The sequence below is a fragment of the Cibotium barometz genome, chromosome 25 (genome assembly GCF_041138505.1).
Source record: "Cibotium barometz isolate CiBa-2024 chromosome 25, ASM4113850v1, whole genome shotgun sequence".
Classification (NCBI taxonomy): domain Eukaryota; kingdom Viridiplantae; phylum Streptophyta; class Polypodiopsida; order Cyatheales; family Cibotiaceae; genus Cibotium; species Cibotium barometz.
The window spans coordinates 32,437,291-32,450,815 of NC_141070.1; the positions used below are offsets into that span (position 1 = coordinate 32,437,291).

Below are 13,525 nucleotides of genomic sequence, written 5' to 3' on the forward strand. Positions count from 1 at the left end.
TTGTATCCAAACCAATACATGGTTTTAATGTGTTTGCAAGTTTTTTAAGGTGATACAATGCTTACTCTATCCATTGAGATCTTAAAGTTATATGTAAAAGCCCCTTAGTAAGCTACAAATATTAATTGTTTCAAAATGTCAAAACTGCACACAACAAAAATTCTGGATTTAGATTCTTGAGTCATATGCATTACATTCCTTAGTAAACTTGCAACATTTTGTCTGTATAGAAGAATTCCACTAAGGTACACTGTACAAACATAATTTGGGCACCTAAAACCTTTGTTTCATGGTTGTTGAGAGAGAATTTAGAAATTTTGAAAAATGTAGCACGATTGAAAAACTAAGATAGTGCTCAAGTAGCAAGATTTACTTGAGCTTGGGACCCCAAAAAATATGTATTAACTTGGTTTTGAACTATATAATCATTTTTTATTACCAATTTGCACTAACACAACCCTAGTTTTATGGAAGTACCTTTGGAAGGCCAAAATTTTCCTCTTTTTCGGCATCTTGGTAACTATGAGATTTTTGTTATAGTTCACAAGTAGCTTAGGAACTAGGACCTAAAGGAGATTGTGTTGTTTTGAAACCCCAAGTTCTACCAATTGACTTTTACAAACATGAAAAACATGATTTATTCGAGAAGTTATAGGCATTTTATGGGATTTTTGACAAAACAGCTTCAAATTTCAATGAAAATTTCAAGTTAAAGTTTTTTGTCAAATTTCTAATATAGTTTGTGTTTTGACATCATGAAAAATCCCCTTTATTTTTTGACTTTTAACTGACCTATGGTTGAAACAAGGTGTAGAAATGTTGTTTCTAGGTTCCCCAAAAAATTCCAAAGTTTTGGTGAGAAACAAGACACTAGTGTCCAATTACAGAACTAGTGTTAAAGCTTTAAGCTTTTTATTTCAAAGATTTTTATTTCAAAGCTTTTATAGTAAAGCTTCAGTATTTAAGCTTTGTGTTAAAAGCTTTAAAGTATAAAGCTCCTTTTTATAAAGTTTAAAAAGCCATCACTAATCACTATGTTAATCCTCATTACTAAGCACTTCACTAACCACCTTTGTTAAGAGCTATGCTATTAGAGTAACCAAAGCTTTAAAAAACAAAAAGCTTTGTGTCAAAAGCTTTATGTTAAAGCTCCTTTTGTAAAGCTTGAAAGCCATCACTAATCACTATGCTAATCCTCATTACTAAGCACTACACTAACCACCTTTGCTAAGAGCTATGCTACTAGAGTAACCACTGCTAAGCTATCGCTAATCACTTCCAAGAATTAGCATGCTAATTGCCACTGCTAATAGCAAACAACCATCTAGCCTCAACGAAAAGGAGACGGCCATGGACCAAAGGAATCATGGATAAGGGCCACCTAATCGTTGGCGACAAAAAGCATGCGGGTTATGACAAAAATTGTGTCGAAGCTTATGCATGGGCTTGTGTTGAACTACTTCCCAGTACCATGGAGGTTTTTCAACTTACACGTAGCCATCTCAACTGGCATGTGGCTAACAATAACGACAAGCAAGAAAACAATTTCAAAAGCTTAATCTAAGATTGATTTTTACAAACAAAATCAAATATTTCAAAGGCAGTATATCATTAACGACCTTCATTTTTCAAGCTTCTTTGACACTTCTTCCAAAAAGTGCTACATCTCTAGCAAATCAAGAGCTACACACGAGACGACAATTTCAAAAGTTTTCCTTGAAGGTTGCTTCACACATTAAATCAAAGCCTCAAGGCTAATTTCAGCATCAAGATTTCATGTTTCTTCAACATCTTTTTATCCACAAGTCAATAATGATGATGGCTGACTTTTCTCTCGAGCAAGAGAGTAATTTTGAACATAAAAATATTTAATAATAATAAAAGGATAAATTAAGAACAAGGAAGTAACATATACTAAAATTAGCTCATAAATTTTATCAACCTTTCAAGATTATACAAGAAGAATATCTTAAACCTGAAACTATCATTGAACTTGAGACAAACACTACATGTACTAGCAACACTTATCTCAAATATCTTGAATCATCCTATAAAATATGCCAAATGGATGCCACAAATGTTTTTCCATTCTTACAAAATCTCATCCACTCATATCATCCATGCAATTGAGGTCAATTGCATGGATGTTTTTCCATTCTTACAAAATCTCATCCACTCATATCATCCATGCAATTGAGGTCAATTGCTACAACCCGCCCATTATTTTATTTTGGATACGCCTTTTATTTATATCATTTATCAGGATTAATCTGTTTAATCAAGTTATGTGCGTTGGTGTGATGCGTACCAGGATTAATGTGTTTAAACAACTATGTGCATTGGTATGATATAGTCAGGATTAATGTGTTTAATCAGCTATGTGCACTGATATATATTATATTGAATGAAGGCAATGAATGAGTGGCAGATTATGTGTTAATCGCGCGAGTGGAACACGTGTTGGACCATTATGGGATATTTTGGAAGACATGTGAACACCTTTTATGGTTTCACATTTAAGCATCAATATTTTTGTAAGGCTAAGGCATCATACCTTTATACATACCAAATAGTATTTTAATGCTTGCTATATTTTTTTAGAGCTTTCATGCTCTCATAAACTCAAAATCAGTTATGCTTTATTTTTGGAATTATCTTTTTGAAAAGCAAGCGCTTTTTCTAATACATATAAATATGGGTGAGTGGTACAAGGGCAACACTCATCATAGGGAAGATTCAACCCAATCTTATCTCGACAGTGACTTCTACTCTATTCTTCATCTTTCTCTTGTTTATTTTATTTCATTTATTAAGGTTTACACTTTAATTTGTGTAAATATATGTATGCTCTAATTTTTATGTTGAGAAATTAGAATTCCTTCTCCAAGGTCCTTAAAGGTCCTGAGATGCACGTTCAAGTGTGCATGTGCATGTGCATGTATTTGCATGTGTATGTCTATGTGTGTTGTGCATGTGTGTGCAAGTGTGTGTGTATAAGCATGCAAGTGTGTGTGTATGTACATCATGTGCACATATATGTTTGCGGACATATATGTGGATGTGTGTAAACGCACATGCATGTGTATGATTGGGTGTATGTCAATTTTGTGTACATTCATGAGTGTGTGCACGTGCACCTATATGTGTGCACATGTATGTCTTTGTGTGCACGTATGCAAGAGATTGTCTATGTGCTTGTGTGTATAGATACATGTGTGTATATATGTGCATGTGTGTGTGCATGCACGTGCACTTATGTGTGCATGTGTGTACGTGCATACGTGTCCGTATGTGTATGTGTGCATGCTCGAGTGTGCATGCACGTGTATGTGCATATGCATGTGTGTGTGTGTGTGTGTGTGTGTGTGTGTGTGTGTGTGTGTGTGTGTGTGCAAGCATGTAAGAGTGTGTGTATACGTGTATATGCCTTAATGTGTATGTGCATGTGTGTGCACACGTGTGTGTTGAAATATACAAGTGAATAGGGTGTGTGCGGGAACAAGCTCTTAGCAAGAGGCTATAAAAGAGAATCTGTAGATTTAGGATGTGTGGAGATATTTTGGGAAGAGTTGGAGAGAATTAAGCAAAAGAGGTGGAGTGAATCAAGGAGAGATCAGTGGGATTAGATGCTTGGATGTAAACTCTATAAATTGAGGCATTGGCCTAATGAGAATTTGCTGGTTTTTTATTTTCCATGCCTACATTAAGCTACCCGTTAATTGCTCACTAATCACATCTTAATAATCATCTAATCTCTTTGTTAATGATGTTGATTCTAACATTTGATCCACCATAGCTCATCACATTGCTGCAAATTTAACATGGTATCAGATCCTGGCTTAGAATCCATCAAATTTATGAGCCCATTATCTTGCTAATCACCTAGTTAATTAGGATTAGTAGATAATCAAGTTTTTACCTCTTTTTTCAAATAGCTTACGTACCCCCAGCTGGTGGAGGGGCTTGATCTCCCTCCAGGCTTAACAATAAGCTTCAAGCCTCTAGCCTCACATAGCCATACTCCCCACACACCAGCCCAACTAATCAATTTATCAAACCGCCGGCTGCTGTGCTGCAAATCGCGATTTCTCAGGCGCCTTTTTTCTGAAGGAAAATGGAGATCTTGTCTTCCACAGATACAATGGCTCTAATTCCTCTTGGCCCCAAGGGTTTTCAAGGTTGCTCTACAAGAAGCTGGTGAAGACATTTTTTGAAAAAATGTCTTCAGTGAGATCCAAGCTCTCTACATCAAATCTACAGGTGACTTTGGTAAAACAGAGATTAAGCATTCAATGTTTGGTCAAATCTTATGTTTCTTGGCTTAATCCTCTACTAGACTAATTGCTACTCTCTTTTTTGTACACAAAATAGAGGATTATTTTGCTAATCAATGATTAATCAATACTAATCACTATATTTTGATACAATTGAGGATTTAAATTAACAATTGGGTATCTGATACAGATCCCTATAACTTCAAATTGCAATTCGGAGATGGTTTGATACTCCAACCATTCAATACAGATTTGTTACCCTTGGTTTTATGTAATTTCTGGTGAATTTATGCTGATAAGTCTGTTGTAATCATCACCTAAACACCAGATTGAGTTGTAAAAGGGTAGACAACACTGCCCTTGAATCTCAAAATTAGATCAAGAGGTAAGACCCCCTTCACATCATCTCATGAGCACGGCACAAGAGATAGCCAAATTTAATGGGGAGTAGTTTTATACATGGCAAACAAAAACCATGTATTTGCTCATGAGGAAAAACCTGTGGGGGCTAGTTGAGGGAAGAGATGAATGCCCAGAGGTGAGTGGAAAAAATGAGTGGAAGAGCAGGAATGAGAAAGCATTAGGACTTATCGCACTCAGTTTAAATAATGAAATCATTCATCACATCACAGGGATACAATGGGCAAAAGATGCATGGGATGAACTTAATAAATTATTTGGCACTCAAGCAAAAAATTCAAAGATAAATCTGTTAATGCAATTCTACAAACTGGATATGAAGGAAAGTGAACCTTTAATCACACACTTGAACAAATATAAAAGGATTAAGCAACAACTGGCAACCATTGGCAAGAAGGTAGAAGATGATGAGGCCCTAGCAGTGCTTCTGTGAAGAGTGTGGACAAAGGTGAATATGAAAACATTGTAGCAACATTAAAGAATGTACCTGAATTGAAGCTACACGAGATAGAAGGAGCTCTACTAGAGCAAGAGACCAAGGTCAAAGAGAAGAAATGGCTGGACTCAACAGTTGGAGAAGAAAAAGCATTCTTCACCCGAGGAAGATTTTCTCGAGGACGAGGACGAGGAAGAGCCAGAGTAGGAGGAAGAACCTTCACTTGCCACAACTATGGAAAGCCAGGACACATGGCAAGAGACCGCTACAGCATACCCAGTGGAGAAGGAACGACATCGGCAAACTTCATGGAGGCTCCTAACGAAGTGGAGTCAGATCATCTTTTCTGAGCAAGAGAGAGAGAGAGAGAGAGAAACCCCACAACCCAATGTAACCTGCCCCAACAAAGTAAAACCACCTCTGAGCCACCGATGATGTAGGCCATGTGGTAGATGTATATGTGAGTACTTTAGTCAAGGTCACGGGCACTTGTAGCAGCCTTGGACACATAGAGAGAGATTGTGTCAAGGACTATGAGTTTAGGGACTTGAGGCACTGGTCACCGACTACCAAGTAAGAGGGAAACTTGGTATAGGGTCCAGGTGTGCTAGGAATATTCACTTGAGGAGAGGTGTTGAAATATACAAGTGAATAGGGTATGTGCAGGAACAAGCCCTTAGCAAGAGGCTATAAAAGAGAATCTGTAAATGAGTGAGAAGCTGTGAAAAGATGAGAAGTATCTACTGGGAGATAATAAAGGGTAGCATGAGAAGATTTAGGATGTGTCTGGGAAGAGGTGGAGAGAATCAAGCAAAAGAGGTGGAGTGAATCAAGGAGAGATCAGTGGGATTAGATGCTTGGATGTAAACTCTATAAATTGAGGCATTAGCCTAATGAGAATTTACTGGTTTTTTATTATCCATGCCTACATTAAGCTATCAGTTAATTACTCACTAATCACATCTTAATTATCATCTAATCTCTTTGTTAATGATGTTGATTCTAGCACTTGATCCACCATAGCTCATCACATTGCTGCAAATTTAATAGTGTGTAGGTGTGTGCATGCACATGCATGTATGTGATTATGTATGTGTGGGTGTGTGCATGCACATGCATGTATATGATTATGTATATGTCGATTCTATATGCACGTAAGTGTGTGTGTCAATTATGTGTGTGCACACGAGTGGAAGTGTATGTGTGTATATGTATGCATGTGTGTGTTGAGTGTGTGCACGCCAACTCTTTGTGTGTGCACATGCGTATGAGTGTGTGCCTTTATGTGTCAATAGTGTGTGTGTACACATGTCTGTGTGACTGCACCCTCATCTATTAAAGTCTTAATGAAGACAACTCACATTACCCTCATGTTCTGGCTCTATGTGTGCACGCATATGATTGTGTGTGCCAACAATCCCATGTGCACTTGCACCATGTGTGTTCTTGTATGTGCATATGCATATGTATATGCATGCGTATGTGTCTTTGCATGCACATATGCAAGAGAGTGTGTGCGTGCATCTATGTGTATGTGTGTGTGGATGCATGCATGTATGTGTATGCGTGCACGTGCACTTATGTGTGCATGCATACATGCATGTGTGTGTACACTCGAGTGTGTGCACGCACGTGTATTTGTGTTGTGAGTGTGTGTGCATGCTAGCGAGTGTGTGTATAATCATGCACCTGCATGTGGGTGATTGGGTGTGTGTCGATTCTGTGTGCATGCACGCGAGTGTGTGTGACTGTGTGCATGCATAGTTGTGTGTGTATGCATGTGCATATGTAAGTGTTGACTATGTGTGTGTATGCTTGAGTGTGTTTGTGTGTATGTGTATGTGAGTGTAAACGAGTGTGTACACACATGAGAGTGTGTGTGCATGTGTGTATGTGTGTGTGGGTACACGTGTGTATGTGCATGTGCATGTTTATGTGTATGTGTATGTGTATGTGTATGTGTGCATGTATGTAGATATTTTTGTTAAGAAAAAATAGAAATGGTTATTTCTTGGTGTGCTTACTTATTATATCCTTAAAATAGATGCACCCTATATATAATGATGGGGTGTTCTATTTTTAAACAATGATGGAGTGTTCTATTTTCAAACAATGCTGATAGAAAGAACAAGAGATATATTTTAATCATATAAGTGACATCCCTATAGCATTGCCCCCTCTTTATACTAAAATTTGAATTTGAAATGGGAATAAAGCTTGTCTTTCACTCTTTAACTCTCCTTTCTTACACATGGTAAAATGAGATGGCCACAAAGTGACACATGGGGTGAATGTTGTGGCAAGGGCAAAATAGTGAGAGTAATAGTGTAAGATTAATAATTTATTATTCACTTATTATTTACTCAACAGGTGTTTTGGAATGGGTCTGGGTATGTTAGATGGAAAGTGTTAAAAAGATGATTGAAAAAGATGATTGATAACAATATATAGGCATCTATGGAGAGGGGGCCATATAATATATATAAGGCCATATTCTTTGAGATGGAACACAATAAAGACTCACAAATAAGATATGATACAAATATATATGGGCATCTATGGAGAGGGGGCCATATAATATATATAAGGCCATATTCTTTGAGATGGAACACAATAAAGACTCACAAATAAGATATGATACAAATATATATTCTAACCTTTTAAATTTGTACGAGTAACACCATGAAACATCCCCTTGTTGCAACCTTTGAATTTATGACAATAAATATATTTGGAACCTTGTAAATGAAACTAAATATATTTATGTATGATCAAATAATAGTAGTGGTCCAAGTGGGTGAGATGGCCATAGAGTGACACATGGGGTGAATGTTTTGGCAAGGGAAAAATAACAAGAGTAATAGTACAAGATTAATAATTTATTATTCTTTTTTTAAGGCTAAAATTATATTATAAAAGGGGGCAGGATTTGATAAAAAGCTTTTTATAAAGATTAACAATTTATTATTCAATTATTGTTTAATCAACAAGTGTTTTGGAATGGGTCTAGGTATGTTTGATGGGAAGTGTTAAAAAGATGATTAATAACAACATATGGGCATTTGTGGAGAGGGGGGCCATATAATTTTTATGAGGCTATATTCTTTGAGATGGAACACAATTAAGAGCCATATTCTTTGAGATGGAAAACAATTAAGACTCACAAATAAGCCCACGAGCGCGTAGGCGAGTTGTTGGTACAACGGTTGGGTCCCATTGTGAGGACCCGGGTTTGGTGCCATCAGGCTACGCCATGTAGGTATGTGTTGTGAGCCGGTATATATATACATATCTTCCCGCAAAGACTCACAAATAAGATAATACTAGTACTCAACCCGCGCGTTGCTACGGTATGTAAGAGACATTAAGAACCGGAATGTAAACGCAGGAATGGAAGTTGGAATAGAAAGGGTCAATCGAAGAGATTTTTTCCTCTTATTTTTTAGAAATCCAAGATCTCACAGCTCCTTGGTTGTCCATGGTTAATATGTGATAGATACAAATATATATTCTACCCTTTTAAATTTGTACGGGTCACAGATGGAAAAGCCCCTTGTTGCAAGTTGCAACCTTTGAATACGACTTCACGGGTCACAGATGGGAAAGCCCCTTGTTGCAAGTTGCAACCTTTGAATACGACGATAAATATATTTATTTTCATTTCCACGATGATCAACCTACTTTGCTCGTATTATTTGACGGATCCTTGCGTACTCGCAAGTACTCGTCACCCATGATGATCTTGGGCCACCACTATTATTTATATTGTCAAGTAATAGTAGTGGCCCAAGATCATCATGGGTGACGAGTACTTGCGAGTACGCAAGGATCCGTCAAATAATACGAGCAAAGTGGGTTGATCATGCGTGCCCGCTGCCCGCCAAGAACGTCAACCATGTGAAAACAAGCTGTCATACTCAAATATTTTTAATAAACTTATACCTCTATAAATAAACCTTATAAAGAAACCTTCGAGTGGGTACTTAGGACACAAGCCATACCCTCTCATGTAAAATTTGGGCGACCAGCTTTTCTCTCAATGCTTCCAAGTTCCCCACTTTATACATTGGAATACGGATGACACTTCTAACCTGTTGTGATGGGAGGTTGGAACCTTTTTTTTTTTAATGCAAGGAGATTTATATTTCAGGTATCAAAAAGATAATCACCCAGAGGTTACACCTTAATACACTACTTTCTTTATTGTGCCAAAAAGGGTTAAAACTTTCATCTCAAATAAAGAAAAATATCATGAAATAAAATTTCCAATTTTTGAAATGTTTTTGTGAAAATTTGAGACCTTTAGTTTTTCTTTTTAACAGTAGCAAAGTAACCTAAACCATGGCTTTTATCTCGAACAATATAGCCTATTTTATTTCCCTGTTCCACCTAGAACTTTTGCATAAAAAGTGCATCATCTATAACGTCCTAGGCATCTCTCAAATATAGCCCTCTCCTCTTGGAAGTTTTGGGAAATTGGGATCTTTTAGTTCAAAGGCCAAGTGTAGAAAGTAAGAAAGAGGCCTAGCTTTACAAATTTTGTACATTTTTCCCAATCCAAAGGGATCCTTTAAGAGGTGGATAGTTTTGTAAGGCTTCATAAAAAAAACTCCCTCACTTTTGCAAGTACTTAGTGAACTACAACTATGACTCTTTCACAAGGTTGGAACTTGGAACTGTGGAGGGATCCAAGGCATTACAAAAACAATTTCTAGAGCACACAATGTGAAGTTTGTTATTGTTACATTATCCGAATTCACCATGAGGAAAGAAGTTTTTGGGAATGTGGTTGTAATTTGTGTGCTGTCTAACCTCCAATTTCACTTCTATCCATTCTTATTTGGATCATGGAATATCCTGACCCTTGAACTTGCTGGATCATGGAATATCTTGATATTGGTAATAGATTTAATCACCCAATCTTTTTTCTCCAAGTAGTAAAGCTTGACCTTTAAGGTTCTGAACCTTAAACAATAGCTAGCTTAAGAAACATACCAGAGCATTAAAATTATTATACTCCAAGTAATTGCCTAGTCATCTTGGGTACTTCGATCTTAGACTTTAGTTATTGAAGTTCTGCGTGTGCCGTGGAGCTAAAGTTTCACAAAAACAATTCGCACTACTATACGCACTCTGTAAAATCAACAACTCACATAAGCAATCCATCTTAAACTATATTTTGGACTCTCAAGTTGGTTTATAGGTTACTTGGTTGTTCTCAAGCTGGTTTTGTTTTTGGACAGTTTCTGAGGTAATATATATAATTATTATTGATCCCAAAAAAAAAAATCAACAACTCACATAAGCAATCCATCTTAAACTATAGTTCTTAACATCAATCAACACTTGTCAAATCTCGAGGAATGCATAAAGAAAGCTTGCTGTTAAAGATCAACGTGTATGATAGGTCATAAAGAAAGCTTGCTGTCATAGATCAATAGGGTTAAGTGAATGCAGGGGACACATGAACAATCTCTGCCATGCATTATAGTTAAGAGTCGAACGGTGTTTTGAGAATTTTAAAAAATAAGCATGGCTGTTATGTGAACTTAAGAAGGCCCTTGCAAGGGCAAACCCCACAAGCTGTGTCTACACAAATATAAATAATAGATCAACCATAAAAACAAGCATCGGGTATCCTTTGATCACTATCACCAATACAAAATCCCTCCACAAATTCAACAACATAAAGATCAAACAACAGAACAATCACAAAACATGTGGTATGCCTGATGAGCCTCGGAAGCACAAAAACCCTGACAGGCCATTGACCTGCACCATAGAGACCATCAAGTATTACATCCAGCAAAGCTAAAAAATAATATTTGAAGAAATAAAATGAAATTTATTTGCCACAAGGCAATCGATAATACTTACAGATCTGTGAAGCCTTAACAGCCAATTATCTCTGCAAGCAGAGTAAAGTTGAAAACAAGAACAGGCAGAGGCTTCTGTACAAGCCTACAAAAATAGACTCACTAGAATTTACCCACCTTTCTATTATCAAAAACAAAAACAACAAGCCATTCATGAGGAAAAACAGATACCAATTTAAGCAAGACAGGTCTAGGTATTAGCATGACAAATTAAGGTGATTTGAAAGAACACTGAGAATATCTGCGAAGGTTACGATCCCCACAAGCGTATCATCTTCTTTTGTAACCCATACATAGTGCTCCCGATGGGCAAGCGCTTGCATTATGACTGCAATCAATGAGCTTGTTGGGCGGCAGAATATGGGGCCACTATGGCTCTTGGCCATGTAGCCCACCCTGCTGCTGCTGCTGCTGCGCAAATGCCCTAAATGCCACTTGTGGGGAAGGTCATGTGGCCCTGTCGGACTGTCCACTCCATCCTCGTCATCAGAGGACTCTTCCCACATCTCCAGATCTTCAAGCATCTGGCTAACATCCATGAACTTGGAAAGAGGCTCTTGCAAATGCTGATGCTGGTCTCCGCCTTTGCATGACCCAAGCTTCTCGTAAAGCCTAGTACACATGGCTTCCATGAGTGCATCTGGCGGGCATGTACAATCTTGGGTGTAGGCAAGAAAGTCCCGGACGGACAAAGCTGCCAAGGCGAGCGCCACAGTTTCATTGCACGTTTGCAAAGTAGAACAAGAAATTTCCCCTACTAGCTTGAGGGAACCATGCTCATTATCCATGCTTTCCACCACAGCAACTGCCGTCAAACGGCGACATGCTATTTTGATCATCTGAAGGGCAGATACTGCCTCATCCTCAATCCCCACCGTCAGAACATCAGTTTGGATGATCCCCAAATCCTTGATGCTCATCATGGGCAGGGGTGAGAAGATGCCTATCGATCCAAGCAAGAAGCGCAGTACATCTTCATGTGTTAACCAGCAATATTCACGTCCATTGTGGCTCTTTGAAAGAGATGCTTTGGCAGGTAGTACCATCGAGTTTTGAGTAAAGAAATGCTTCTGTGACACGCTCCCTTTCGAGAGGCAGCCACACTTTTTTGACGGGCCAGCAATTTGGACAACCAGATTCTGGGCGCCAGCCACTATGACAACTAATGCCTCCAGCAAGCTGCAATGATGAGACAAACAAAATTAAAGATTGCAAATGCAAGAACACGATATAGGGTACAATGATAAGGTAAGTATAGCAAGCTGCAAGGATGAGACAGACAAAATCAGCATTATCGTGATAAGGTGAGTATGGCTAGCTGCAAAGGGGTGTGTATATAATGAAAGGACATGACATGGGGTATCATGATAAGGTGAGTATAGCAAGCTGCAGAGACAAAGCCAGCGTTATCATGAAAAGGTAAGTGCAGCAAGCTCCAAGGATGTGTGAGTGTGTGTGTGTGTGTGTGTGTGTGTGTGTGTGTGTGTGTGAGAGAGAGAGAGATTAGAAAGAACATGATAGCAGGCATCATGATATGGTGTATAGCAAGCTGCAAAATGGGGTGTGTCTGTGTGAGAGAGAGAATAAGGGTTATCATGATAAGGTGAGTATAGCAAGCTGCAAGCATGTGTGAGTGTGCTGTGAGCGTGTGTGTGAAATAGGGTTCTCATGATTAGTGTGGTACTCACCTGGCCTCGGGATCTATGTGCTGGACGGTGCGATTCTCCTCCCCAAGCAAGACAGTCAGCGGGGCTTCGAGAGCTTTCGCCTGATTTCGGAGGCTTTGTTCAGTAGCCAGATAGCAAATAATCATCTGCATGCACACCTTGCCGATGCACCGGCACTCCCCCTGGCGAGCTCGATGCCAGGGGCCACCAACGCTACCAACACAGCCGTTTCCGCCAACGTTGCTACCGCTGTTACTGTGATTTTGGGCGGAGCTCTGAGAGGCTAAGATGGCGTGGGAGCGAGGGGGGCAATCCCAGACGCTGATCTCGGAGACATCGGCACGGAGTTTCAAAGCGATGAGGGCGTCACGGACGGAGGCGGAGGAGGGGAGGGAGGGGAGGGAGGGCTTGCCGAGGGTGAGGTCACAAACCTCATGAGAGAGGAGGGCAAATGCCATGCAAGTTCGGGAGGAGGAGGGGGAAGGCAGGGCTCTGCCGAAAGAGAGTAAAGGAAGCGGTAGTGGGAAGCGGGAGGAGTGGAGGAGGTTAAATAGAAAGGGCCAGGCAAAGGCAAACACGTCAATTAAGTCGCGTGAGGCGTTTAAGACAGCGCGTTGTTCAGCGGGCCGTGCCACGTTATACAGAAAATGCCAGGTCAGATAATAATAGAATTTGCTTTATGCGCCATGTCAGACTGGTACTTGGTGCAGCTTTGGCATGTTCTTCGCCACGTCAGCCTGCGGCCAGTCAGAATCACCGGCCCCACGGTGCCTGGACCACGGCCATCGGGTCTTCCCCACCACCGCCGTTGAGGGGAGGTGGGCGAGCCGCCACCTCTTCCGCCACTGTTCT

At 39.3% G+C, this 13,525-nt stretch overlaps 1 protein-coding gene across 3 annotated transcripts; it reads right to left on the reverse strand.

Moving 5' to 3' along the window:
• Positions 1 to 10,718: 10,718 nt before the first annotated feature.
• LOC147624481 (CBS domain-containing protein CBSX5-like) lies at positions 10,719 to 13,194 on the reverse strand. Of its 3 annotated transcripts, XM_086819489.1 has the most exons (4): positions 12,695 to 13,194; positions 11,239 to 12,185; positions 11,008 to 11,091; positions 10,719 to 10,902 (listed from the first exon to the last, which is right to left on the reverse strand). In XM_086819489.1, exons 1-3 carry the CDS (start codon positions 13,129 to 13,131, stop codon positions 11,033 to 11,035), a joined length of 1,443 nt encoding a protein of 480 aa, XP_086675615.1. In that variant the 5' UTR covers positions 13,132 to 13,194; the 3' UTR covers positions 10,719 to 10,902; positions 11,008 to 11,032. The 3 variants fall into 3 exon arrangements, 2 of the variants coding, with proteins under 2 accessions (XP_086675615.1, XP_086675614.1); XR_015269102.1 differs by having other exon boundaries at positions 11,008 to 12,185; positions 12,695 to 13,193; XM_086819488.1 differs by having other exon boundaries at positions 10,719 to 11,091.
• Positions 13,195 to 13,525: the final 331 nt, after the last annotated feature.